Source organism: Astyanax mexicanus, chromosome 9 (genome assembly GCF_023375975.1).
Source record: "Astyanax mexicanus isolate ESR-SI-001 chromosome 9, AstMex3_surface, whole genome shotgun sequence".
Classification (NCBI taxonomy): domain Eukaryota; kingdom Metazoa; phylum Chordata; class Actinopteri; order Characiformes; family Acestrorhamphidae; genus Astyanax; species Astyanax mexicanus.
The window spans coordinates 3,558,838-3,584,788 of NC_064416.1; the positions used below are offsets into that span (position 1 = coordinate 3,558,838).

The window sequence follows — 25,951 nt, forward strand, 5'->3', positions numbered from 1 at the left end:
TTATGCATTATTTATTTTTGTGAGAGTTAAGGGTCATAAGTTTCTTTTTTTGTCTTTCTATATATATATATATATATATATATAAAACACATCAACATTCCCTTACACTCGTGAATCGGTTCAAACGAATGATTCAGTTCATGGATTTTGACTCTCACGTGACCGCTGAGTTAGAAGGGGGCGGGGCTAAACTGGAGCGTTTAAAGACTCCACAGGCTGTTGTTTATAATTTCTTATAACTGCAGCTAAAATTAAACTTATCCAGTTTAATTATCTAAATATTCTATTTTACTTACTTTACTTTACTTATTTTAAACTAAAATAGCGATTAAACAAAACCCAGCCATGTAACAGGAGTGTATTTTGTTATCCTGTTACCTGTTGCTTCAACTCTCTTAAAAAAATCTCTAGAATAACATTAAATAATAACAGAATAACAGAAAAATAGTATTTTACACTGATATAATGAAAGTGTGGTGATTTTCTGGTGCAGTTTGTGCTTCAAATGTTACCAAAAATCAAATATTTAAATAAAAAAAGGGTAAATATTCATATACCTGTATACTTCTAAAAACCCTAAATTATCAAGGGAGAAAAATATAATTTTGTGGCTTTAACTCTAATGATATAATAACCTACTTTTAATTAAAGTATGTTGATTTTCTGGTGCAGTTTGTGCTTCAAATGTTACAAAAAATCTAAAGCAAAAAAACAAACAAATAAATAAAAACAGATTTTTAAATAAAAAAAAATATATATACATAATTTTAAAGAACATAGTTAGTGCTTTATTTTATTTAAAAAAGATATATGTTTTAACAATAAAAACTCAACAAAGGGAAATAGCTGATATATTGTCTATTTTTCTGGATATTTTTGTTGATAAGACTGAATTTTAATAGAAATCAACCTCTTTACAATATGTGAAAAAAATTGCCTTAATTTGTTTTATTTTAAAAGTCTTCATAAATGAAGAAATATAAATTATAACAGTTAAGAAAATAACTGATTTTACTTAATGAATAAAATGGTTGATATATTGTTTATTTTTTGTATATTTTTGTTGGAAGGACTGGAATTTAATTTTAGTAGAAATCAAACTATTTACAATATGTGAAAAAGTGCCTTATTAAGGTTTATTTTATTTGAAAAGCCTTAATGAATGAAAAAAAAAACGTAAAAAACTTTTAAAAACATAAACCGTGTATGTATATTTGTATGTATAAGTGATGGTGGGTCACATGGTCTTACATTTGCAGAACAAAGCTTGTGTTAAAGCAGAAAATCAGAGTTTTATTCTGATTTTTATTGAGTTTTATAGAGTTTTATGTGAATTGGTGCTGCATGCAGGCTGGTCTTTGCTCTCATTCACCCAAAATAAACAGAGCTCTGCACTTCAAAGCCGCCGCTCTTTAAAAATAAAGAAATAAATGGTTTTTCTGCCTCCGCTGTGCTCCATGCTGTTCCCATGATTGTGATGCTAATCCCCCTTCCCTCCGCTTTCAGAAATCGTTTTGTAAAGAGCGAGCCAGGCCGTCTTCCTGAACCCTGAGCCGGGAGAGAGGGTGTATAACTGTAGAGCGTGAAGAATCCAAGAGAAACTTTACTTTTATATACTTTCAGTTCTTTTATTCTCTTCGTCTCTTCAGACTCTCTATAAACTGAAGAGCTGAAACAGTGATCAGGATAACTAGAGGCCTGACACCTACCAGACCTGCCCCAGTCTATAATAACTTATCCTCTGCAACAGAGGGAACTCTTACTCTTCCTTTCCTGGGGCGGTCCTGATGAGTGCCAGTTCCATCATAACGTTTTTGGACGGTCTTTGCGGTGACTGCACTTAAAATGTTTCAAATGTATCCTTCAGGCACGTTACAAACAGTATTAGACATTATCCTGACGTATAATTTCAACATTCAACCTTAAATTAACATTCATTGATGTTAATCACTCAGTAAAACACTAATATCCTCCTGAGACCTGGAATTTTACTTAAATTTCAGTCCTACATAGTAACTGAATAGTGAAGTGATGCAGACTATGAAGGAACACATAAAGAATCATGTAGTAACTAAAATAAGCTTTGACCTTATCTAGGACCCTTGTGAAAAAGCTGTATATTTAAATATAATCATAGTGTACTTGAACTATATGCAGATAATTAAAGTATATATATATATATATAAAGTATATTTCAGTATACTTTATTTGGCTGTGCTAATTTCGTACTGGTGATGTACTTAATACAAAAAAAAAAAAAAAACCTTAGTATTATTTTAGAAAACTGCTTCTTATAATAATACTACTTTTACTAAATGTGCCATAGGAGCCTTTATTTCTGCAATAAAACTATACTTCAGAGAAATTTGTTAGCAAAACATATATTTTTTGTTGCTCATACAAATGAAAACTGTGCTGATTAAACTTTTATGTCTTAAAACTAGGCTTAAAAAAAAAGTTCGCTTTAGTTGTGTGTAATTAAAATAACTTTATCAGCTAATTCTTGCAATGAGATATGTTGCTTTTGTTTTTCAAATGTGATGTTAAATGTATACTTTAATTAACTTTTTCACACAAATATACTTAAATTGTATTAAATATCATTATATATAACATACACATTTACATTACATACAGTCTGTTTGGCCAAGGGCTAATAAACATTGCTTCATTTGTAAATTTGAAACTAAACAAAGTTTCTACTCATATCTTGAGTTTAATTCATTTTCTTTTACATTTTATTAAAAAACTAATAAAAAAAAGAGTAGCACTTTTTTGAAAGAAATGTAACATAAGAAAGGTGAAGGGCAAATATTAACCATGTAAGCTGTTTATATTGCTTGCAATTTAGGTGAAGCGAGCATGTGTAAAGCATTTTAATGTAAAATTGCTTAATTTTGCAAATATATGAACATCACACAAGGGTTAAGTACAGACCTATTTTAGCATAGTTTAAGTATAATTCTTTTCACAAGGGGAGGCTGGTAACTCTGGTGAACTTATCCTCTGCAACAGTGGAAACTCTTGCTCTTCCTTTTCTGCTGCGGTCCTGATGAGTGCCAGTTTCATCATTTTAATGTTATTGATGTTTTTTGCGATAACTGCACTTTTTATTAATATTATTATTTTTTTAATTAATATTAATTTTAGTTCTTATCTTGTAAGTAGCAGGTTTGTTAACTCAGGTAACTCAGGTGAGCTGCTGCTGATAATAATGTAATTTAACACATCCACTGGAGGTGCTGGATTGAGGAGGAGCATCCGGGAGCTTTGAGTGACAGTGATGGTATATGGTGAGTTTAGTGTCAGTAAGGGAGTTTATTAATCACTGTATTGTGTTTTGTGTGGGCGTTAATGTTAGAATATGTTTTTCGGATCATTATTGAGCTCTGAGGACCCCGCCATGCCCCGGGGACAGGGACCACCCATCCTGCTGCCCCAAGGTGGGGTGGGGGTGGGGCAGGGGGTGCCGTCATGTAGTCAGCATGACACTAAATTGATGTCTTGACTTCACAACTTCCACAACATCTTGGAAATAGGTACACAGTGCACTCACTGTACGTACAATACCAGTCAAAAAATTTGGACACACCTTAAATTCAGTGTTTTTTCATTATTTTAAAACAACGTTCTGCATAGTACGTTAATATTAAAGTCATCCAAACTATAAAGAATCACATATGGAATTATTTAGTAATTTGTATTTTGCATTTTTGTATACTTTGCACATCTCTGCATTACCTTAGCTCTATGAGGTAGAATCACCTGGAATACAGTTCTTTCAGTTAACAGCTGTGCTGAACTCATCAAGAGTTAATTACTTGAATTTCTTGTCTCTTAATAAACTGTTTGAGAGCATCAGTTAAAGTAAAGTAGTGAAGAGGTAGAGTTACAGGTATACAGTGAATAGTGAATATTTGAGTAATGTTCGAATCCAGATTATGAGAAGCAACAACTACTCAACTAAATAAAGAAAAAAAATGACTTTAAGAAGAAATAAAGCTCAGACAATCCAAAACATTTTAAGAACTTTAAAAGTACTTGCAGTAAAAAAAAAAAAACACGTTATGATGGGGGTGCCGAGTGTTCCAGCAGTCTAAGGCTCTAAAAGTGTCTCTATAAGTCTTGATGTTCACGTGTCCTGGAAGAAAGACGCTCTACAAATGGAGAAAGTTCAGCACTGTTGCTGCTACTCTCCCTAGGCGTGGTAAAGTCCTGTAAAGATGACTGCAAGAGCACAGCAGTGCAGAATGTGGTGAATCAATGAGGTGAGGAAGAATCCTAGAGTGTCAGCTTAAGACTGAATACAGAAATCTCTGGCACATGCTAACATTTTTGTTGACAAATCAATAAATACAATAAGGAAAACATTAAACAAGAATGGAGTTTAGAAGAGGACACCACGGAGGAAGACACTGCTGTCCAAATAAAACATTGCTGCACGTTTGAAGTTTGCAAAAAAAAAGAGCACCTGGATGATAGACTACAGCACTACTGGCAAAATATACTGTGGACAGATGAAAACAAAGGTGTTTGAGTTGTTTGGAAGGAAAACACCCAACGCGATGTGTGGAGAAAAAAAGGCACAGCACACCATCATCAAAACATCATCCCAACTCTGAAACATGGTGGAGGGTGCATCTTTTTTTTGGTTTGGGGCTGCTTTGCTTTGTTGCCTCAGGATCTGGACAGATTGTCGTCATCAACGGAAAAATGAATTCCCAAGTTAACCAAGACATTTTGCAGCAAAACTTAAAACCATCTGTCCTCCAACTGAAGCTCAACAGAGGATGGATGATGCAACAGAACAACGACCCAAAACATAGAAGTAAATCAACAACCAAACAACTTCAACAGAAGAAAATAAATACTGGACCTTTTGGAGAGTCCTGACCTCCTGAACCCAACTGAGATGCTGCGGCATCATGACCTCAAGAGAGCGATTCACACCAGATATCCCATAATATTATAGCTGAACTGAAACAGTTTAGTGAAGAGGAATGATCCAGAACTCCTCCTGACCGTTCTGCAGGTCTGATCTGCAGCTACAGGAAACGTTAGGTTGGTATATATATATATATATATATATATATATATATATATATATATAATCACTTAACCCTTGTGTGGTGTTCGGGTCTGTGGGACCCGTTCTCATTTTTCATCAAATGATACTAAAAATATATTTTTTCTAACTCAAACTCATTGGCATTGGCTCATTTTTTGTGAAAAAAAACATATATCAAAACACATTTACGATAAACACACACTGTACCCCCCCCACACACATTTATATTACATACAGTATGTTTGGCCAAGGGCTAATAAACATTGCTTCATTTGTAAATTTGAAACTAAACAAATGTTCTACTCATATCTTGAGTTTAATTCATTTTCTTTTACATTTTATTAAAAAACTAATAAAAAAAAGAGTAGCGCTTTTTAAAAGAAATGTAACATAAGAAAGGTAAAGGGCAAATATTAACCATGTAAGCTGTTTGTTTATATTGCTTGCAATTTAGGTGAAGCAAGCATGTGTAAAGCATTTTAATGTAAAAATGCTTAATTTTGCTGAATTAAATACAAGTAACAAAGTAAACGAGTAACAAAAATATGAACACCACACAAGGGTTAATTATTTATATGTTTATGTTTGAATAAACGCTATTTTGCACCTCCAGGGCCTTTTTGTTGGATCCATTTCTGGGATGTAAAAGTCTGCCCCCTCTGGCAGGGGATGCTGGGAGATCTAACACACTGACTCACCAAAATCATCCTCAGGCCTTTCCTTTAACTGAGCTGAGCTGAGCTGAGCTGATCTGATCAGGGTGTGTAAAAGCAGGTAAACTAGAAACTCCACCAGAGCCCTGCAGGACCTGATCTACATCCCTCTTTTACCTCTTTAACACACTACCTTATTTTTTTTAGTAGTCCAGTAGCTGCAGTGCTGTATGATCCAGACAATCTTTATTTTTTATTTTATATTCATTTTATTAATGACTTTATTACTGCAGTTTTTCCACCTGTCAGATTAACTCGAATTCTAATTCTTCTCTTCTCTGCTGAAAATGAGACTCAGTCCTTAATCATGTTAATCTGAGCAAAAGTCTAAAGCTGCTGTTTCCATGTGGGTCAGCCAGACGTCTTCCTGTAGCACTTTTTTTTCTCCAGTTTCTTATGAAATCTTATGAAGGTGTAGAAAACAGTACCCACTTTCAACTGGGCAGAATGTCTTTTTTTGAGTGTTTAATAGAGGGATCACTAGCAGTCATCCGTCTTTCACCAGGAGGTACACTACTCTTATAGTCTTTTTTAATAGGGAGCAGGAAAAGCCCTTTTACGCCCTCTTGTGGCAAAACTCATTGTCTAATCTGACCAAACCTGTACTTAAATTCTGTTTTTTCATCATTTAAAAAAATCATCCAAACTATGAAAAAAAACCCAATTGGAATTATTTAGTATTTTTCCATTTTTAGCATTTTTCCCCTTTACATTACTTTTACTTTTATACTTTAGTTTCCTCACCTCCCGTTTAATAAAACAGCAATTTGTCCACTGCCATGCACCATAATTATACTTTTGGCGCAGGTTTCCATGGAGAGCCATGTAAACACAACAGTGAGTGGAAATGGAGGAGCTACTGAACACAATGTCATGTGATTTTTCATTATTCAAAAATGTACTAATTTCAACCAAACTATGAAAAAAAATCTCTATGTAATTATTTAGTAATTTTCCTTTTTCCCCCCTTACATTACTTTTACTTTTATACTTTAAGTAGTTTTGAAAGTAGTACTTTTACACAAAGCTTGAGTTGATACTTTAACATTTCACTTTAACTTTTGTTGGACAATAATTAAGTAAATATAATTAATTACTTATTAATTAGTAAATGGAATTACTTAGTAAACAAAAACGTGTTAAACAAACCAGAATATGTTTTATATATTTTATATATTTCTTCAAAATAGTTCCTCTTGCTTAGATGACAAACGTACAAGAACTTTGAAAGTATCCATAAGTGCAGTCATTATGATGAAACTGGCTCTCATCAGGAACTTGTGAATGAAAAGCTGTGTCCAAACTTTGTGCATTTTTATTTTATACTTTTGTAAATACGTGTACAAGCTATATTGGTACTTTTTATATGATTATTTTATTTACAGCTCTGTAAAAAACAAGACAGCTCTTCAGTTTCTGAATCAGTTTCTCTGATTTTGCTATTTATGGGTTTATGTTTGAGTAAAATGAACATTGTTGTTTTATTCTATAAACTACAGACAACATTTCTCCCAAATCCCAAATAAAAATATAGGAATAACCCTGATTGGTTTTTAATCACAGTTTTTTCATGCATCTTGTGATCATGTTCTCCTCCACCAGTCTTACACACTGCTTTTGGATAACTTTATGCTGCTTTACTCCTGGTGTAAAAATTCAAGCAGTTCAGTTTGGTGGTTTGATGGTTTGTGATCATCCATCTTCCTCTTGATTATATTCCAGATGTTTTTAATTTGGTAAAATCAAAGAAACTCATCATTTTTAAGTGATTTCTTTTTTTTTTCTGTAAAACTGCTGGAAGGAGAACAAATAAAGAGCGATTATCAGACTGAGAGAACCTGCTGGAACACGCAGCTGCTGAATCCTGCAGCTCTTTACATCACAGGAGGAAATCTCCAGAAAAGCCTTCCTGTCAAAACACACACACACACACACACACACACACACACACACACACACACACACACACACACATATCCAGTGAGCTAAACCTGTTGAGCAGGTGTGTTTTAAGAGTTTCATCACTCCTGAGTGCAGACACGTCTCCTCCAGAATCTCCCTCTACACACACTTCCTCCTCCTGCAGCAAGCCTGCACACGCTCAGCACACACACACACACACACACACACACACTGAGAACATTGTACATGCAGTACAAACACTAAGACCTGAGGGTGGCTCCTTAACTTAAGTATTAACGCAGGTTATCTCTACTTTACTGGAGTAATTATTTTACATTTTCACACAATTATCTGAACTTTCTCCTCCTTACATTTTAATAAAAACAGTCTCGTTACTCCTGTTTCATTTCAGCTGGTTTTCATTCGGGCTTCTCATCGTTCAATAAAACCCCTATCCAGATAAATCTCTCCATCCAGATAGAGTGAATCTGATTGTGATTGGATGTAGAGAAGTATAAACATATACCATTCCGACACCCTATTGGTTTATACTGTGATCCATCACACCTGCACACATCCTGGTCAGTCCATGGTGATTTCTCTTTGCTATTTGGGCCAACTGGCACCTAATTGGTGTAAAAACAAAGAATCATCTTTTTACATGATGTAGTTTCTGAGAAAAATGATGTCCACATATGAGGACTTTAGTTTTATATTTCAATAGAACACAATGAAGTCACAATTAGTAATGATATGCAAAACATTTCTTTTGTGCCTGAAAAAAGCAGCATTATTTTTGCCTGAGTGCAAAACAATTGTGCCCCTTTTAGCCCAACAAAGAAGACATAAAATAAAAAACATAAACATTTTCTGTATTTTTACTGTTCATTTACATTTCCGAACAAAATCGTAACTGTAACATGTTAAACTCTTTGGCCACCACTAGGTGGCAGTGTAATGGCCTCATAAGAGGACACCAGGCCCTTGTAGAGCTAAATTTTGTGTTGTGGTCTAGACAACCCAAAATGTAATGTCCACACATGTGGACGCCAGGTTAAACCACGTTTTATTCTTTCAGAGATCTGTTCTTAATAAACTTAAATCTTAAATTGTTCTTAAATAATAGGTCTATGCTTCTTCAGTGTTGCAGTGTTAATTAATATCATTCTGAAGAGATTTCGCTCATTCAAACAGCTGAAAAATGTTTTAAAAAGCCCAGTTTTAATCTACTAAAAAATGTCGGGTTTAAATCAGGCTCAGGCTCATCATTATGGGTTGGGTCGGGATATTCTGGACCCGAGCTAAACTATACATTCTACTGTTTACCAAAAACGTAATGAGGACTACAAAGTAAAGAACACGGTAACTGTAGTCAAATATACTGCCTGGGTGCCTTAACAGGTCTGTATGTGGGCTCATACTTCAACTCTTACTCAAAATCACACAAGTCTCAAATTACAGGCGTTTAATATTATTTTTACATATTAGTTTTTAACAGAGGTGGAAAGTAATGAATTACATTTACTCAAGTTACTGTAATTGAGTAGATTTTATAATTGAGTAATTTGTAATTTTTAAAGTAGCTTTTAAAACAGGTAATTTTGACACAACTAATTTACTTTGCTACATTGGAAAACTCCCCAATACTGAGTAAAAAATAAAATGCTGGAAAAACAATTGTCTGAATAAAAAAAATAGCTAATTAAAATATAACAATGACCTGTAAAACTATAAAAAATTGGTTTATAGTCACCTATATGACCATAACTTTCTAACAGTAAAGAAAAAAAATGGATCATAGAAACCTATACCGCTTGTTCTTGAAAATGTTATAAGGGGTGTTCTGAACAAATACTGCCTGAAAGATCCAAATTATTATGTGGAATAATAGTTCATTAAAAACGATTTAATTTATGATTTGTTTTTACTTTTTTACATCAAATAATTAAAAGTAACTATGCAACTTTTACTCAAAATACATTTTAAATTGAGTACTTTTTTACTTTTACTCGAGTAGATTTTTAGATGGGTACTTTTACTTTTACCTGAGTAGAATTTTAGCAAAGTAAAGGTACTTTTACTTAATTACAATGTTTTTGTACTTTTTCCACCTCTGGTTTTTAAATACCAAATGAAAAAAATACTAGTTGTCTTGGATACTTGGTCTTAAACTTACAATTAAAAGCACAATTTCAAACGTGGGATCTCATGGTTAACTGAAGCCCTGGTGATTTTGTTCTTTGTTGCGATCACTCAAGTAAATCCAAAGTTATTAATTATCTGAGTTAATTATTAAAAACGAAAGAGCCTCTCTCTGTAACTCAGAGAAACATGATGTGTAAACCTGACTAACTGCACAATACAAGATTATAAAATACTGCAAAAGACTGAGAGTGTAGTGAAGAGGTAGAGTTACAGGTATACAGTGAATAGTGAATATATGAGTAATGTTCTAATCCAGATTATGAGAAGCAAAAAATACCCAACTAAGTAAAAAAGAAATGACTTTAGGAAAGTCAGTCAATCCGAAACATTTCAGAACGTTAACTTTTACGGAAAAAAAACTTTATAATGAAACTGGCTCTTATCAGGAGAGCTTTATGAGGTAGAGTCTCCTGGAAAGGCTTTCAGGAAAAAATGGATTTAAGAAAAAATAAAGGTCAGTCAATCCGAAACATTTCAAAAACTTTGAAAGTATCCTTAAGTGATGAAACTGGCACTCATCAAGACCTCCCCAGGAATGCAAGAGCAAGAGTTTCCTCTGTTGTACAGGATGAGTTCATCAGAGTTACCAGCCTCAGAAACCACAAGTTAACAAACAGCTCCCCAGATAAGAGCACTAGAAATATATTGTAATATACTGTACTTTTTTAAATGTTGTAATTTAATTTACTTTCTAAAAAGTTACATGATACATTGTACATTAAGTGAACTACTGTAACAGCTGTTTTTAACACACTTTGCCAAAAAGTACAAAAGTATATTTGTAAATAAGTATTTTAGAAGTATATTGAATTACATTAAACTAATAGTGTTAAAATACACTATATTATCCTGTTTAAAAGTATGATCAAAGTTTACTTTAAAACATTTGATGAAAGCATACTATTAATGTACTTTTATTATATTTTAAGTACGTAAATAAATATGTTAGTATATTTACATCATACTTAGAAATTTGTCAATATGTTTTAAGTACAATTAAGTATATTTTTTTCACCAGGGTTCTTAGGGCCCTATTTTAGCGATTGGTCAATTGCGTATTGCGCAGTTTAATTTAGGGCATCAGTGTGTCTTTGGTATTGTGAGGGCGCAAAATATACGCCCTTACGCTCAAAACGCGCAAAAGGCATAAACTAATTTTCTTAATCAATGTGAAATAAACCAATCAGGGTTCCAGTTTTCATTTCCTTTAAGAGGCAGGTGAGCTCTGACTTTGGCACTTTTGTATCTTAACAGAGCAGTGCTTTTACACATCTTAGCAGACCTGCTCGTTCACGCTGTGAAGATACACCAGCTGCTCATTTAAGAGAACATTAATATTATTTTATTCTTTATTCTGTTTATTGTTGAGTTAAAAGTCAGGTGTTTATTTGTGTGTTTAACAAGCAGGGGTGTACGCGCACTGCATGGTTAAGTTATGAATTTGGTTGCTGACTGTTGTCAGGGATTTAATTAGCCAGTGGTGCACCTGTATTTTCCACCACCAATATATATTTACCTAAACACACCTCACTTCCAGACCACCACACCCATCCGTATAGATTTATTATTCCTATTCGCTATTACTATAGTCTATATCTTTTAAGATATAGTTAATTTTTCAAGCTTCAGTTTCAAGCTTCTTGTGTAAATGCTACTGGCTGCTAAAAATCTATCTATCTATCTATCTATCTATCTATCTATCTATCTATCTATCTATCTATCTATCTATCTATCTATCTATCTATCTATCTATCTATCTAAACAGTGTGGGTGCAAGGTGTAAAGATAGACTGTTGACGTGGTTTAAGATAGCAATGAGCATCATGACGCACCTTGTACTGGGTTTATGATAGGGCCAATAGTCTGCATGACTTCAGTATTAATTTACAATGTAGGAAAAAAGTAAAAACACCTTTTTTTTAGATTATTACCCCAAAGAACCAAAAAAGTAAAAATGAGTATTTGTGTTTACTCAGTGAGGAGATTAAAGGGTTAAGGTTGGGGTCAGAGTCAGGTCAGATGTAGTATAGCAGCGTTTAACTCCAGTAAAACACAGGTCACTGAAAAAAAAACCCTGAGTTACTATCTTTATAGGCTTTTTTCCAGTGAAATGTGCGTGTGAATGTGTGTGTGTGAATGTGTGTGTGTGAATATGTGTGTGTGTGTGAATAAGTGTATGAATGTGTGTGTGTGTGTGGGTGTGATGAGCCAGTACAGCGGTTGTGTAAACTGTACAGGGAGGTTATGGGTGGAGATCAGGGGGCGGGGCCAATGAGCCTGCAGCTGAGGTTGACTCCCTGACCCTGTAGAGCCAGTGGAGTCAGTCCACAACACACACACACACACACACACACACACACACACACTTTAATCTATACACTCCCACAAAACCGGCTGTGATTAAATCAGCATATAATCAAGAAAAACAAAATCTTTCTCTTACGTCCCTAATAATGAGGAAATTAAAATAATATATTTAAAATAAATGATTTTGGTTTTAATTTCCCACAGTTAATTATTGTACACAGCATTAACAACAACAGTTTTCTATTTATATACTGTATATATTTAAGAGAGCACTTAAAAATGATGAATTTCTTTAATTTGACCATATTGAAAACCTCTGGAATATAATCAAGAGGAAGATGGATGATCACAAACCATCAAACCACCAAACTGAACTGCTTGAATTTTTGCACCAGGAGTAAAGCAGCATAAAGTTATCCAAAAGCAGTGTGTAAGACTGGTGGAGGAGAACATGATGCCAAGATGCATGAAAACTGTGATTAAAATCAGGATTATTCCACCAAATATTGATTTCTGAACTCTTAAAACTTTATGAATATGAACTTGTTTTCTTTGCATTATTTGAGGTCTGAAAGCTCTGCATCTTTTTATTATTATTTCAGCCATTTCTCATTTTCTGCAAATAAATGCTCTAAATGACTAAAATATTTTTATTTGGAATTTGAGAGAAATGTTGTCTGTAGTTTATAGAATAAAACAACAATGTTCATTTTACTCAAATATAAACCTATAAATAACAAAATCAGAGAAACTGATTCAGAAAATGAGGTGGCCTCTTATTGTTTTCCAGAGCTGTATAAATTCTCTAACTGTATAAACCTGAAAGATTTATCATCTACATAAAGTGTGTGGGGGGTTACCAGATCTAGGCTCTTATTGGTGCCCAAACTTTTCTACAGTCCACATTAATATTGTTTCTACTTCTCTTCTTCCCAAAAAGCAATAAAACATGTAATTTGGTCAAAAATGCCCAAACCCAAGCCTGAGGACATATGACTACATATATACACATAAATATTTACAGAAAGAAATATAATAAAATAAATACTCAAAAGTAGAAAAATAAAATCTGAGCTAATTTAAGGACAAACCACATTTCTTTTTCCTATAAAAGTGTAAATATAATTCAGATTATGGCTGGTCTATACAGTCAGCGCTACTCTAATACAGTCTGAATCTAAACAAACGTTTAAAAAACGTTTCAGTGCAGAACAAATACTGCAGTCTGTACAGTTTAATTACAATAAAAATCATAAAGTGCTTATTAGTAAATCTGAAGGGTTTAAACAAGTATTCTGTAGAGTAAATCACATCTATATCATATGGTTGGCATGTGGTGTTAATTTGGGGTTTGGTTGGAGTTGGGTTCATAATTGGGATTAGTTTGGAGTTGGGGATTGGGCTTCCAGTTAGTTTAGGGATTGTGTTTGGAGCTGTGGATTGGGTTTATATTTAGGGTTAGTTTGGGGATTGGCTTATATTTAGGGTTGGTTTAGGGATTGGGTTTATATTTAGGGTTAGTTTGAGGATTGGGTTTATATTTAGGGTTGGTTTAGGGATTGGGTTTATATTTGTGGTTAGTTTAGGGATTGGGTTTATATTTGGGGTTTCTTTGGGGATTTTATTTATATTTGGGGTTAGTTTGGAGATTGGGTTTATATTTAGGGTTAGTTTGAGGATTGGGTTTATATTTAGGGTTGGTTTAGGGATTGGGTTTATATTTGGGGTTAGTTTAGGGATTGGGTTTATATTTGGGGTTAGTTTGGGGATTGGGTTTGGAGTTGTGGTTAGATTGGAGTTGGGTTTATAATTGGGATTAGTTTGGAGTTGGGTATTGGGTTTCGAATTGGGGTTAGGTTGGGTTTTTATTTGGGGTTAGTTTAGGGAATGGGTTTGGAGTTGGGGAATGGGTTTATACTTGGGGTTAGTTAAGGGATTGGGTTTGGAGTTGGGGATTGGGTTTATATTTGGGGTTTGATTAAGGATTGGGTTTGGAGTTAGGGATTGGGTTTATATTTGGGGTTCGATTAGGGATTGGGTTTGAGTTAGGGGTTGGGTTTTATTGGGGGTTGGATTGGGGATTGGGTTTGGAGTTGGGTTTATATTTGGGGTTAGACTGGGGATTGGGTTTGGAGTTGGGTTTATATTTGGGGTTAGTTTAGGGATTGGGTTTGGAGTTGGGGATTGGGTTTATACTTGGGGTTAGTTTAGGGATTGGGTTTATATTTAGGGTTAGTTTAGGGATTGGTTTGGAGTTGGGGATTGGGTTTATGTTTGAGGTTAGTTGGTGATTGGGCTTGGATTTGGGGATTGGGTTTATATTTGGGGTTAGTTTAGGGAATGAGTTTGGAGTTGGGGATTGGGTGTATACTTGGGGTTAGTTTGGGGATTGGGTTTGGAGTTGGGAATTGGGTTTATACTTGGGGTTAGTTTAGGGATTGGATTTGGATTTGGGGATTGAGTTTGAAGTTAGGGTTGGGTTTACTTTTAAGGATAGTTTAGGGAATGGGTTTATGCTTGGGATTAGTTTAGAGATTGAGTTTGGAGTTGCGGGTTGGGTTTATACTTGGGGTTAGACTGGGGTTACCATATGGTTGGCAATTAAAGACAGCATACACTGATCATGCATAACATTATGACCACCTTGTTGTTTCTACACCTATTATACTATAATCTTTTCAGCTCCACTGATCATATAGAGTAGGACACTCTGTAGTTCTATAATTAATAATTACAGACTGTAGTTTCGTATCTGTTTCTCTGTATAATCTATACTTTATTATTATTCTCCTTTCATCCTGTTCTTCAATACTCAGGACAATTATAGAACTACAAAGTGCTGCTATATGTTAAGATAGATAATGGGTGTAGAAACAAGGACGTTATGTTTAATCTGCATTTTTTTTTTTCTATAACAGATAACCAGTTGAGCCAAAACGTGCAGAATCAGCAGGTTCTCAGATTTTTTTAAAACATGAAAATCATTGTCTGTGATAATCCACCATATAATAAAAATGTGGGGCAGAAGTTGTCCTTAAAAGTGCAGTCCGGGATAGGCTGGAAGGCGGTGAGGCTGGAGAGAAGTGCATTCTGGGAGCTGGAGTCAGTAGCGTCTGTGTGAACGGGTGCGGTTTTCAGCAGCTGAGCCGTTGTGGTACCTGCGCTGAGTGCCACCCAAAACCTCACCGGTCTGGGGAGACTGGTTCTGCCAGGAGAGAGAGAGAGAGAGGGATACAGAGAGAGAGAGAGAGACAGAGAGACAGAGAGAGAGAGAGAGAGAGAGAGAGAGAGAGAGAGAGAGGGATACAGAGAGAGAGAGAGAGAGAGAGAGAGAGAGAGAGAGAGAGAGAGAGAGAGAGAGAGAGGGATACAGAGAGAGAGAGAGAGAGAGAGAGAGAGAGAGAGAGAGAGAGAGAGAGAGAGGATACAGAGAGAGAGAGAGAGAGAGAGAGAGGGATACAGAGAGAGAGAGAGAGACAGAGAGAGAGAAAGAGAGAGAGAGAGAGGATGTCAGGTCAGGTTTTACCAGGTTAAAGGACAGTAGGAGGACAGTAAGACGAATTAAGAGTGTCTCACATTTGCAGAATCCAACGTGAAGACTCCTTTCAGTGCGGTATTTCCTGCAGACATGTCCTGAACATCTGTTCATTAAAAGGAACGGAAATTAGAAATTATTCTAAATAAAATGTAGTTAGTGATCTGATGATCAGAAAACACTGTTTGATACTAGAGCTGGGGTTAAGATAGGTTAAGTTTAAGCTTGGGTAGGGTTTGGAGTTGGGGTTAGTTTGTGGTTGGGGATTGGGTTGGGTTAGGTTAGTGTTGGTTTAGGGTACGGCTGGAGTTAGTATTAGAATTATGGTTATGGTCAGGGTTAAGGTTATGGATTGGGGTTGGAGTTGAAGTTATTTTGGGGTTAGTTTGGGGTTGGGGTTAGTTTGAGGCTGGGTTTGAAGTAGGGCTTAGTTTGGGGTTGGGCTTAGAGTTGGGATTAGTTTAGGGATTGGGTTTGGAGTTGGGGTTAGGTTAAGGTTGGATTTATAGTTGGAGTTAGTTTGGGGATTGGGTTTGAAGTTCGGATTGGGTTTATAGTTACTTTGGGGTTGGGCCTAGTTTGGGATTGGGTTTATAGTTAAGGTTAGGTTGGGGTCAGGTTTTAAATTGGGGTTAGTTTTGGGGATTGGTTTGGAATTGGGGTTGGGTTTTTTAGTTAAGGTTAGTTTGGGGATTGGTTTGGAGGTGCGGTTAGTTTGGGGTTGGGTTTGGAGTTGGGCTTAGACTGGGGATTGGGTTTGTAGTTTGGGTTCGTGATTGGGTTTGAATTTATATTTGGGGTTGTGGACTGGGTTTCGGTTTATATTTGGGTTTAGTTTGGGGTTGGGGATTGGGTTTGGGTTTATATTTGGGGTTGTGGACTGGGTTTCGGTTTATATTTGGGCTAGTTTGGGGTTGGGGATTGGGTTTATATTTGGGCTAGTTTGGGGTTGGGGATTGGATTTGGGTTTGGGTTTATATTTGGGCTAGTTTGGGGTTGGGGATTGGGTTTATATTTGGGCTAGTTTGGGGTTGGGGATTGGATTTGGGTTTGGGTTTATATTTGGGCTAGTTTGGGGTTGGGGATTGGATTTGGGTTTGGGTTTATATTTGGGGATGGGGATTGGGTTTGGGTTTATATTTGGGGTTAGTTTAGGGATTTGGAGTTGGTTTATATTTGGGGTTAGTTTGAGGCTGGGGATTTGGTGAAGCTATAAAATGGGTGGAGCTCATTAACTGGTCAGCAGTTGTATTAAAGCAGACAGTGGAGGCGGAGCTTACACTGCAGGCGGTGGTTGAGTCTGTCCAGAGACTGCAGCAGTCTCTGCTCCTCCAGAGAGAGAGCACTGAGTCCAAAAACCTGCCCACGATGCACCACACCAGCCCTCTGCAGCTGAGACACGTCCACCGCCACCTGCACACCACTGTCCAACACCTCTGTACACAGCACAGGGAAATAAGGGGTTAATTCATATAAAAGATTAAAATACTCTAAATTATTTAATGAATAATATTCTTGTTTATATTCTTATACAACTGCATTATATTCTATGTATAATATTATATAAAAGTATAATTGTGTACACTGCATCTACAATAAAATACCTTCATCCTGCGCAGTCTGGTCTGCTTTGCTTGAGTATCCACTTATTGGCACTGTAGCCTATAAAACAAAACAATTATTCATTAACCCTCTATGGCACAGTGTTGCTCTTAGGCAACAAAACACTTTTTGATTATTACACTGTGCCCAAAATGTTTTAATATGTTAAGAAGTATATTTTGAAAGCCTATTTTGTTTCCATTTACCTCCTAAAACTGGTTGTTTTTATTTGTGGCAACATTAAAATTAGGTCTGATTTTTACTCTCAACAAACTTTATGCTATATAACTTTTTAGCTGTACTCCCTCTATCACTAGTGATGCCCCAACACAATGAGTGTGAAGACTAGCACAAGCCTCCTCCGACACTTGTAGTCAGACTCCGCCTCTCCGCATCACAGCGCTAACGCTCGGAGGAAAATGCAGCAACTCGGTTCTGATACATCAGCTCACAGACGCAGCCTTGTGCTGATCCACATCACCCTAGGAGTGATGAGGGGAAAGAGCGCCATCTACTGTACCCACCCAGAGAGAGCAAGACCAATTGTTCTCTCTCTGGCCTGGCAGCTAATGATGGCAAGCTGCATGACCGGGATTCTAACCAGGGATCTCCTAAGAGTTAAGAGTATTCTGTTTAAATTAAGTCCTTACTGTGTGTGTAGGCATGTAGATGTAAGTAAATGTGTGTATTTTTTATTTGTGGCAACCTTACAATTAGGGCTGATTTTTACTTTCAACAAATTGTAACAAACCTCATGCTATAGAGGGTTAAAATTTAAAAAACTCCAACACATATAATACAAATATAACATCAGTGTCATCTACTACTGCACTTTATGTCTGCAAAAATATAAACTAAAGTAATAGTGAGTGATTACAGAGCTTTTTTTTTACGTAACTCAATTTACATTCTTGTCCTGCATCTCATATTGAGTCGAGCCTCGAAAAAAAACTTAATTTGTCTCATTTTGTCTACTTGTTAATTTGCTTTTATCCATCTGTAGGTTAGAACCACACCTTTCACCTAACGTCAGGCTTTTTGATAATGAAACACTGAGCCTTTTGAGGGTCAACTAATTTTGTATTTTTTGTATGATCAAACTAAGATACATAAGTACAAATGTGAATTAAGAGTATTCCTTCCCACCCACATTTGGTTCTGATACATCAGCTCACAGACGTAGCCTTGTGCTGATCCACATCACCCTAGGAGTGATGAGGGGAAAGAGAGAGCACCATCTACTGTACCCACCCAGAGAGAGCAAGATCAACTGTGCTCTCTCAGGGCTCCGGCAGCTGATGATGGCAAGCTGCATGACCGTGATTTGAACCAGCGATCTCCTAAGAGTTAAGCGTATTCTGATTAAACCCTTACAGTCCTTACAGTGTGTGCAGTTATGTAGGTGAGAGTAAATGTGTAAGTACCTGATAAATTAACTGATGTTTCTTGTCTCTGTTTTTCACCATATTGCTCTCCACAGTGGGTCTTCTCACCGGAGTTCTCACTGGATGGCACAACAAAAAAACAAAAACAAGAAATGTAGGATTATGATCTATATATCTTACAATTCAGCTCATACACCAAACCTGTAGAATAAAAACATTTTAAAGACAGAAACAGATATTCATATGCTATATAGAATACAGTAAATCTGCTCTCAAAACTATGGAGAGTAATTAGTGCTAACCCGAATATCAAACAATAGCGTGGAAAAATGTAAAAGCAATCCACAATATGCATTGCTTTTCCTTACTAACATGCAGAATATGTATCAAAATGAATTCCAAAACCGCTATTACATTAAAATTCTCTATACTTCTTTATTGAATCTCTTTATTGAATTAAACAATACACAAGAATTTTCAACACTGAATTTGTGTCAGAATTGAACAGATAGGATATGGCACACCCCTAATAATGCACAGGATTGCATTTCGTCTAGGAGCATTGTGGTATTCGAGCCTAAATGAAATGTGATCACTGTCCAATCAAAACCCACTACTGAAATTGGGGCAGGGCTGGCTGGGAACCAGTCAAAAGCGAGCACTCACAGCTGTACTTTAAACCAGAGAAAATGTCTTTAGCGACAGGATATAAGAGGAAATAAACACTCTAATTCTATAAATGAAGGCTGGCACAGTTACAGACGACTGCATGCTTTGAGTAGTTGAGTAAATTTTAACACAGGCTTGGTTCTTACACTTGGGACATTTTTTTTTATATCATTTTATTTCCATTTTCTCCCCAATTTACACGGCCAATTACCCAACCCGCTCATTAGGACTCCCCCTATCACTAGTGATGCCCCAACACACCAGGAGGGTGGAGACTAACACACGCCTCTTTCAATACATGTGAAGTCAGACTCTGCCTCTTTTTGAACTGCCGCTGATGCAGCATTACCGAGTAGCATCACAGCGCTAACACTCGGAGAAAGCGCAGCGACTCGATTCTGATACACCAGCTCACAGATGCAGCCTTGTGCTGATCCACATCACCCTAGGAGTGATGAGGGGAAAGAGCGCCATCTCTGGATTCTCAGCTACGCCCCAAGTTCAGTAGTGGGTTGGCACGAATACCACAATGCTCCTAGAGAAAATACAATCCTGTGCATTGTGACTTGCTTTTGAACGTTTGCAGCACCACACAGTGGAATACAATGCAGTTGAGCTGATTTTACGTGAAATTCCGACACAAATTCAGCGTTTGGTTTTAAAAATTTAAATTCTTTTGTATTGTTTTTCAATAAAGCGACAAAGTGCAGTGAATTGTAATGAAAATAGTGGTTTTGCATTTCATTTCAGAATGTATTCTGCATTCTGTTAGTGAGGAAAAGCAATGCATCTTGTGGATTGCGTTTAAATTTTCCTCGTTTTTTTGGTGCTTTTTATTATTTGCCATTAATTCATTTCTATACAAAACATCCAACAAATCAACAGAATCAAAAGTGGCTCCTGGTTAATTCACTGGCTGCTTACCGTTGGAGGGAGAGAGGAAAAATTGGCCCATTCGTGTAACGGCTTTGACGCCGCTGAGCAGGCTATCACCGTTTATAGTGACGTGGGACAAATTGGCACGACCTTGAGGCAAAGCAGACAACGGGCCACTGGGAGCCAGGAAGCTCCGAGGGTCACCTACTTCCATTTAAACAGAGAGAAAGAGGAGAGAAACAAACACAAGATAAAGAAGATTGAGGGAAAATCTCAACAATTAACAGATCATTTCTTTTTCACTATGATTCTACAGGCTAGGGATGCACAGAATATGTAGCTTCTTAAAATATGAATCCAAAAACCTTTAGTTTTAGTACATTACATTCAAAAGAATCAATAAGTTATACAGAACAATGAGAAAATTTATGTAAGTCTTATTTCAGTGTTTCTCCTTATGTTAGGATTTGCTGTATACAATACCAGCTGGAGGAGATGACAAACGGCAAGTTTAAGTTCATTTTTTCTCTACTCACAACATGAAATCAAATATAAAATCAAAAAAGAGTTCAGCATTTCTTATCATGCTTAGAATCAGTTTGCTACTTAGCCTCAGCATTTGTTCGTTTACCAAAGGTGTCAAACAACTGTGTCAATTTCAACCAAATGCGACTTGAGAAGCACTGCTGAGGTAAACTTATGATTAGAGTAGCACTGCTGAGGTAAATCCATGATTAAAATACCATTTCTAAAGTAAATTTATGATTAGAGTAGCTCTACTTAGGTAAATGTATGATTAGAGTAGCACTGCTGAGGTAAATCTTTGATTATAATATCGCTGTTGAGCTACAATTTTGAGTAGAATATCACTGTTGAGGTAAACTTATCATTAGAGTAGCACTGCTGAGGTACATTTATGATTAGAATAGCATTGTTAAGAGAAACATATTATTAGAATATCACTGCTGAGGTAAATGCATAGCTAAAATACCATTGCTAAAGTAAATTTATGTAGCTCTACTGAGGTAAAAAGTTGTTGTTCAGGTATTGTTATTTGAAAAGCTAAACAATATATATTTATCTATTTATTTTTTTTAATGTTGGTATTTTGTTGGGTTTTGGTATTTTGTTGGGTTTTGGTATTTTGGTATTTTGTGGGGTTTTGGTGTTTTGTGGGGTTTTGGTATTTTGTGGGGTTTTGGTATTTTGTGGGGTTTTGGTATTTTGTTGGGTTTGGGTTTTGGTATTTTGTGGGGTTTTGGTATTTTGTGGGGTTTTGGTATTTCGTTGGGTTTTGGTATTTTGTTGGGTTTTGGTATTTTGTTGGGTTTTGGTATTTTGTGGGGTTTTGGTATTTTGTGGGGTTTTGGTATTTTGTGGGGTTTTGGTGTTTTGTGGGGTTTTGGTATTTTGTGGGGTTTTGGTATTTTGTGGGGTTTTGGTATTTTGTGGGGTTTTGGTATTTTGTTGGGTTTGGGTTTTGGTATTTTGTTGGGTTTTGGTATTTTGTTGGGTTTTGGTATTTTGGTATTTTGTGGGGTTTTGGTATTTTGTGGGGTTTTGGTGTTTTGTGGGGTTTTGGTATTTTGTGGGGTTTTGGTATTTTGTTGGGTTTGGGTTTTGGTATTTTGTGGGGTTTTGGTATTTTGTGGGGTTTTGGTATTTCGTTGGGTTTTGGTATTTTGTTGGGTTTTGGTATTTTGTTGGGTTTTGGTATTTTGTGGGGTTTTGGTATTTTGTGGGGTTTTGGTATTTTGTGGGGTTTTGATGTTTTGTGGGGTTTTGGTATTTTGTGGGGTTTTGGTATTTTGTGGGGTTTTGGTATTTTGTTGGGTTTGGGTTTTGGTATTTTGTTGGGTTTTGGTATTTTGTTGGGTTTTGGTATTTTGGTATTTTGTGGGGTTTTGGTATTTTGTGGGGTTTTGGTGTTTTGTGGGGTTTTGGTATTTTGTGGGGTTTTGGTATTTTGTGGGGTTTTGGTATTTTGTTGGGTTTGGGTTTTGGTATTTTGTGGGGTTTTGGTATTTTGTGGGGTTTTGGTATTTCGTTGGGTTTTGGTATTTTGTTGGGTTTTGGTATTTTGTTGGGTTTTGGTATTTTGTGGGGTTTTGGTATTTTGTGGGGTTTTGGTATTTTGTGGGGTTTTGGTGTTTTGTGGGGTTTTGGTATTTTGTGGGGTTTTGGTATTTTGTGGGGTTTTGGTATTTTGTTGGGTTTGGGTTTTGGTATTTTGTTGGGTTTTGGTATTTTGTTGGGTTTTGGTATTTTGGTATTTTGTGGGGTTTTGGTATTTTGTGGGGTTTTGGTGTTTTGTGGGGTTTTGGTATTTTGTTGTGTTTTTTAATTTTGTTGGGTTTTGGTGTTTTGTGGGGTTTTGGTATTTTGTTGGGTTTTGGTATTTTGTTGTGTTTTGGTGTTTTGTGGGGTTTTGGTGTTTTGTGGGGTTTTGGTATTTTGTGGGGTTTTGGTATTTTGTGGGGTTTTGGTGTTTTGTGGGGTTTTGGTGTTTTGTGGGGTTTTGGTATTTTGTGGGGTTTTGGTATTTTGTGGGGTTTTGGTATTTTGTGGGGTTTTGGTATTTTGTTGTGTTTTGTTATTTTGTTGTGTTTTGTTATTTTGTTGGGTTTTGGTATTTTGTTGGGTTTTGGTATTTTGTTGTGTTTTGTTATTTTGTTGGGTTTTGGTATTTTGTTGTGTTTTGTTATTTTGTTGGGTTTTGGTATTTTGTTGGGTTTTGGTATTTTGTGGGGTTTTGGTATTTTGTGGGGTTTTGGTATTTTGTGGGGTTTTGGTGTTTTGTGGGGTTTTGGTATTTTGTGGGGTTTTGGTATTTTGTGGTGTTTTGGTGTTTTGTGGGGTTTTGGTATTTTGTTGTGTTTTTTTATTTTGTTGGGTTGTGGTATTTTGTTGGGTTTTGGTATTTTGTGGGGTTTTGGTGTTTTGTGGGGTTTTGGTATTTTGTGGGGTTTTGGTGTTTTGTGGGGTTTTGGTATTTTGTGGGGTTTTGGTGTTTTGTGGGGTTTTGGTATTTTGTGGGGTTTTGGTATTTTGTGGGCTTTTGGTGTTTTGTGGGGTTTTGGTATTTTGTGGGGTTTTGGTGTTTTGTGGGGTTTTGGTATTTTGTGGGGTTTTGGTGTTTTGTGGGGTTTTGGTATTTTGTTGGGTTTTGGTATTTTGTTGGGTTTTGGTATTTTGTTGTGTTTTGTTATTTTGTTGGGTTTTGGTATTTTGTTGGGTTTTGGTATTTTGTTGGGTTTTGGTATTTTGTTGGGTTTTGGTATTTTGTTGGGTTTTGGTATTTTGTTGGGTTTTGTTATTTTGTTGGGTTTTGGTATTTTGTTGGGTTTTGGTATTTTGTTGGGTTTTGGTATTTTGTGGGGTTTTGGTATTTTGTTGGGTTTTGGTATTTTGTTGTCTTTTGTTATTTTGTTGGGTTTTGGTATTTTGTTGGGTTTTGGTATTTTGTTGTGTTTTGTTATTTTGTGGGGTTTTGGTGTTTTGTTGGGTTTTGGTATTTTGTTGTGTTTTGTTATTTTGTTGGGTTTTGGTATTTTGTTGTGTTTTGTTATTTTGTTGGGTTTTGGTATTTTGTTGGGTTTTGGTATTTTGTTGGGTTTTGGTATTTTGTTTTGTTTTTTTATTTTGTTGGGTTTTGGTATTTTGTGGGGTTTTGGTATTTTGTTGTGTTTTGTTATTTTGTTGGGTTTTGGTATTTTGTTGGGTTTTGTAATTTTGTTGGGTTTTGGTATTTTGTTGGGTTTTGGTATTTTGTTGGGTTTTGGTATTTTGTTGGGTTTTGTTATTTTGTTGGGTTTTGGTATTTTGTTGTGTTTTGTTATTTTGTTGGGTTTTGTTATTTTGTTGGGTTTTGTTATTTTGTTGTGTTTTGTTATTTTGTTGGGTTTTGGTATTTTGTTGTGTTTTGTTATTTTGTTGTGTTTTGTTATTTTGTTGTGTTTTGGTATTTTGTTGTGTTTTGGTATTTTGTTGTGTTTTGGTATTTTGTTGGGTTTTGGTATTTTGTTGTGTTTTGGTATTTTGTTGTGTTTTGGTATTTTGTTGGGTTTTGGTATTTTGTTGGGTTTTGGTATTTTGTTGTGATTTGGTATTTTGTTGTGTTTTGGTATTTTGTTGTGTTTTGGTATTTTGTTGTGTTTTGGTATTTTGTTGGGTTTTGGTATTTTGGTATTTTGTTGGGTTTTGGTATTTTGTGTGGTTTTGGTATTTTGTTGTGTTTTGTTATTTTGTTGGGTTTTGGTATTTTGTTGTGTTTTGGTATTTTGTTGGGTTTTGGTATTTTGTTGGGTTTTGGTATTTTGTTGTGTTTTGGTATTTTGTTGTGTTTTGGTATTTTGTTGTGTTTTGGTATTTTGTTGGATTTTGGTATTTTGTTGTGTTTTGGTATTTTGTTGTGTTTTGGTATTTTGTTGTGTTTTGGTATTTTGTTGTGTTTTGGTATTTTGTTGTGTTTTGGTATTTTGTTGTGTTTTGGTATTTTGTTGTGTTTTGGTATTTTGTTGGGTTTTGGTATTTTGTGTGGTTTTGGTATTTTGTTGTGTTTTGTTATTTTGTTGGGTTTTGGTATTTTGTTGTGTTTTGGTATTTTGTTGGGTTTTGGTATTTTGTTGTGTTTTGTTATTTTGTTGGGTTTTGGTATTTTGTTGTGTTTTGGTATTTTGTTGTGTTTTGGTATTTTGTTGGGTTTTGGTATTTTGTTGTGTTTTATTTTGTTGGGTTTTGGTAGATCTCTTAACTTAAACACAGCAACATAAGGAGAGCCTGCAGGAACGAGGTGTCCATCATTATGTGTCTCGGTTTCAGTGAAGCTTTAATCCCATAAGTGCTGCAGTTCTGTAGAACAGGCCAGAGCAAACACAGCCCACTGTCCAACAGTAAAAGAACATTTTCCTACAGAAAATTCCCCCTGAGGAATCGAGAGTGAAGCTGCTGAAAACGGTGGGACACAAAGAACGCTCAGTTCCTCCAGGAGCCGCCGTATAACAAGGTGCAGTAAGAGCTGACGGACAGCAGCAGATCAGACGTGTGTTAGTGTGGATTATACTGCAGGAATGTGATAGAGAACACAGAGGACCATCTGAATCTCCAATCTTACAATTGCAAAAAAAAAATAATATCATTGAAAATTTACTTTATTTCAGTAATTCAGTTAAAAATGTGAATCTTATATATTATATAGATGTATTACACACAAAGTGATCTATTTTAAGCATTTACTTATTTTAGTATTGATGATTATGGCTCACAGCCAATAAAAACAGTATCTCAGAAAATTAGAATATTATATAAGACCAATTGGTATTACTGGAAAAAAAAAATCCACATCTCCATAAAAGTCGGGAAAACATTGCACTGGACTTGATAATAAAACACAGTGGATCAACAGCAGCAGATGACAGACATGTCTCTCCAAACCATCACTGACCATCAGTAAATTTTACATTTCATTTAAAGTAAATCAAGGGAGCAGAGTCTGGAGGAAGAGTGGAGAGACACACAGTCCAAACTGCTCGAGGTCTAGTGTGAAGTTTCCACCAATCAGTGATGGTTACAGCACTTCATGCTTCACTCTGCTGACAACTTTTATGGAGATGTAGATTTCATTTTCCAGCAGGACTTGGAACACTGCCCACACTGCCAAAAGTATCAATTAGTCTCAATTAGTATCAAT

The 25,951-nt window shown here is 35.8% G+C and overlaps 1 protein-coding gene across 3 annotated transcripts in view; it reads right to left on the reverse strand.

Annotated features, from left to right (window-relative positions):
• Positions 1-12,363: 12,363 nt before the first annotated feature.
• Positions 12,364-25,951, reverse strand: part of cep126 (centrosomal protein 126) — a 37,120-nt gene continuing 23,532 nt past the window's right edge. For 2 of the 3 annotated variants that reach the window (XM_022665997.2, XM_022665995.2), the window contains exons 8-13: positions 20,311-20,469; positions 18,757-18,836; positions 17,335-17,392; positions 17,011-17,166; positions 15,772-15,836; positions 12,364-15,400 (exon numbers count right to left, since the gene is read on the reverse strand). In XM_022665997.2, the coding sequence (XP_022521718.2) occupies positions 15,299-15,400; positions 15,772-15,836; positions 17,011-17,166; positions 17,335-17,392; positions 18,757-18,836; positions 20,311-20,469 (620 nt within the window). In that variant the 3' untranslated portion in view covers positions 12,364-15,298. The remainder of the gene's footprint in view (positions 15,401-15,771; positions 15,837-17,010; positions 17,167-17,334; positions 17,393-18,756; positions 18,837-20,310; positions 20,470-25,951) is intronic. The other variant, XM_022665996.2, reaches the window with a different exon arrangement.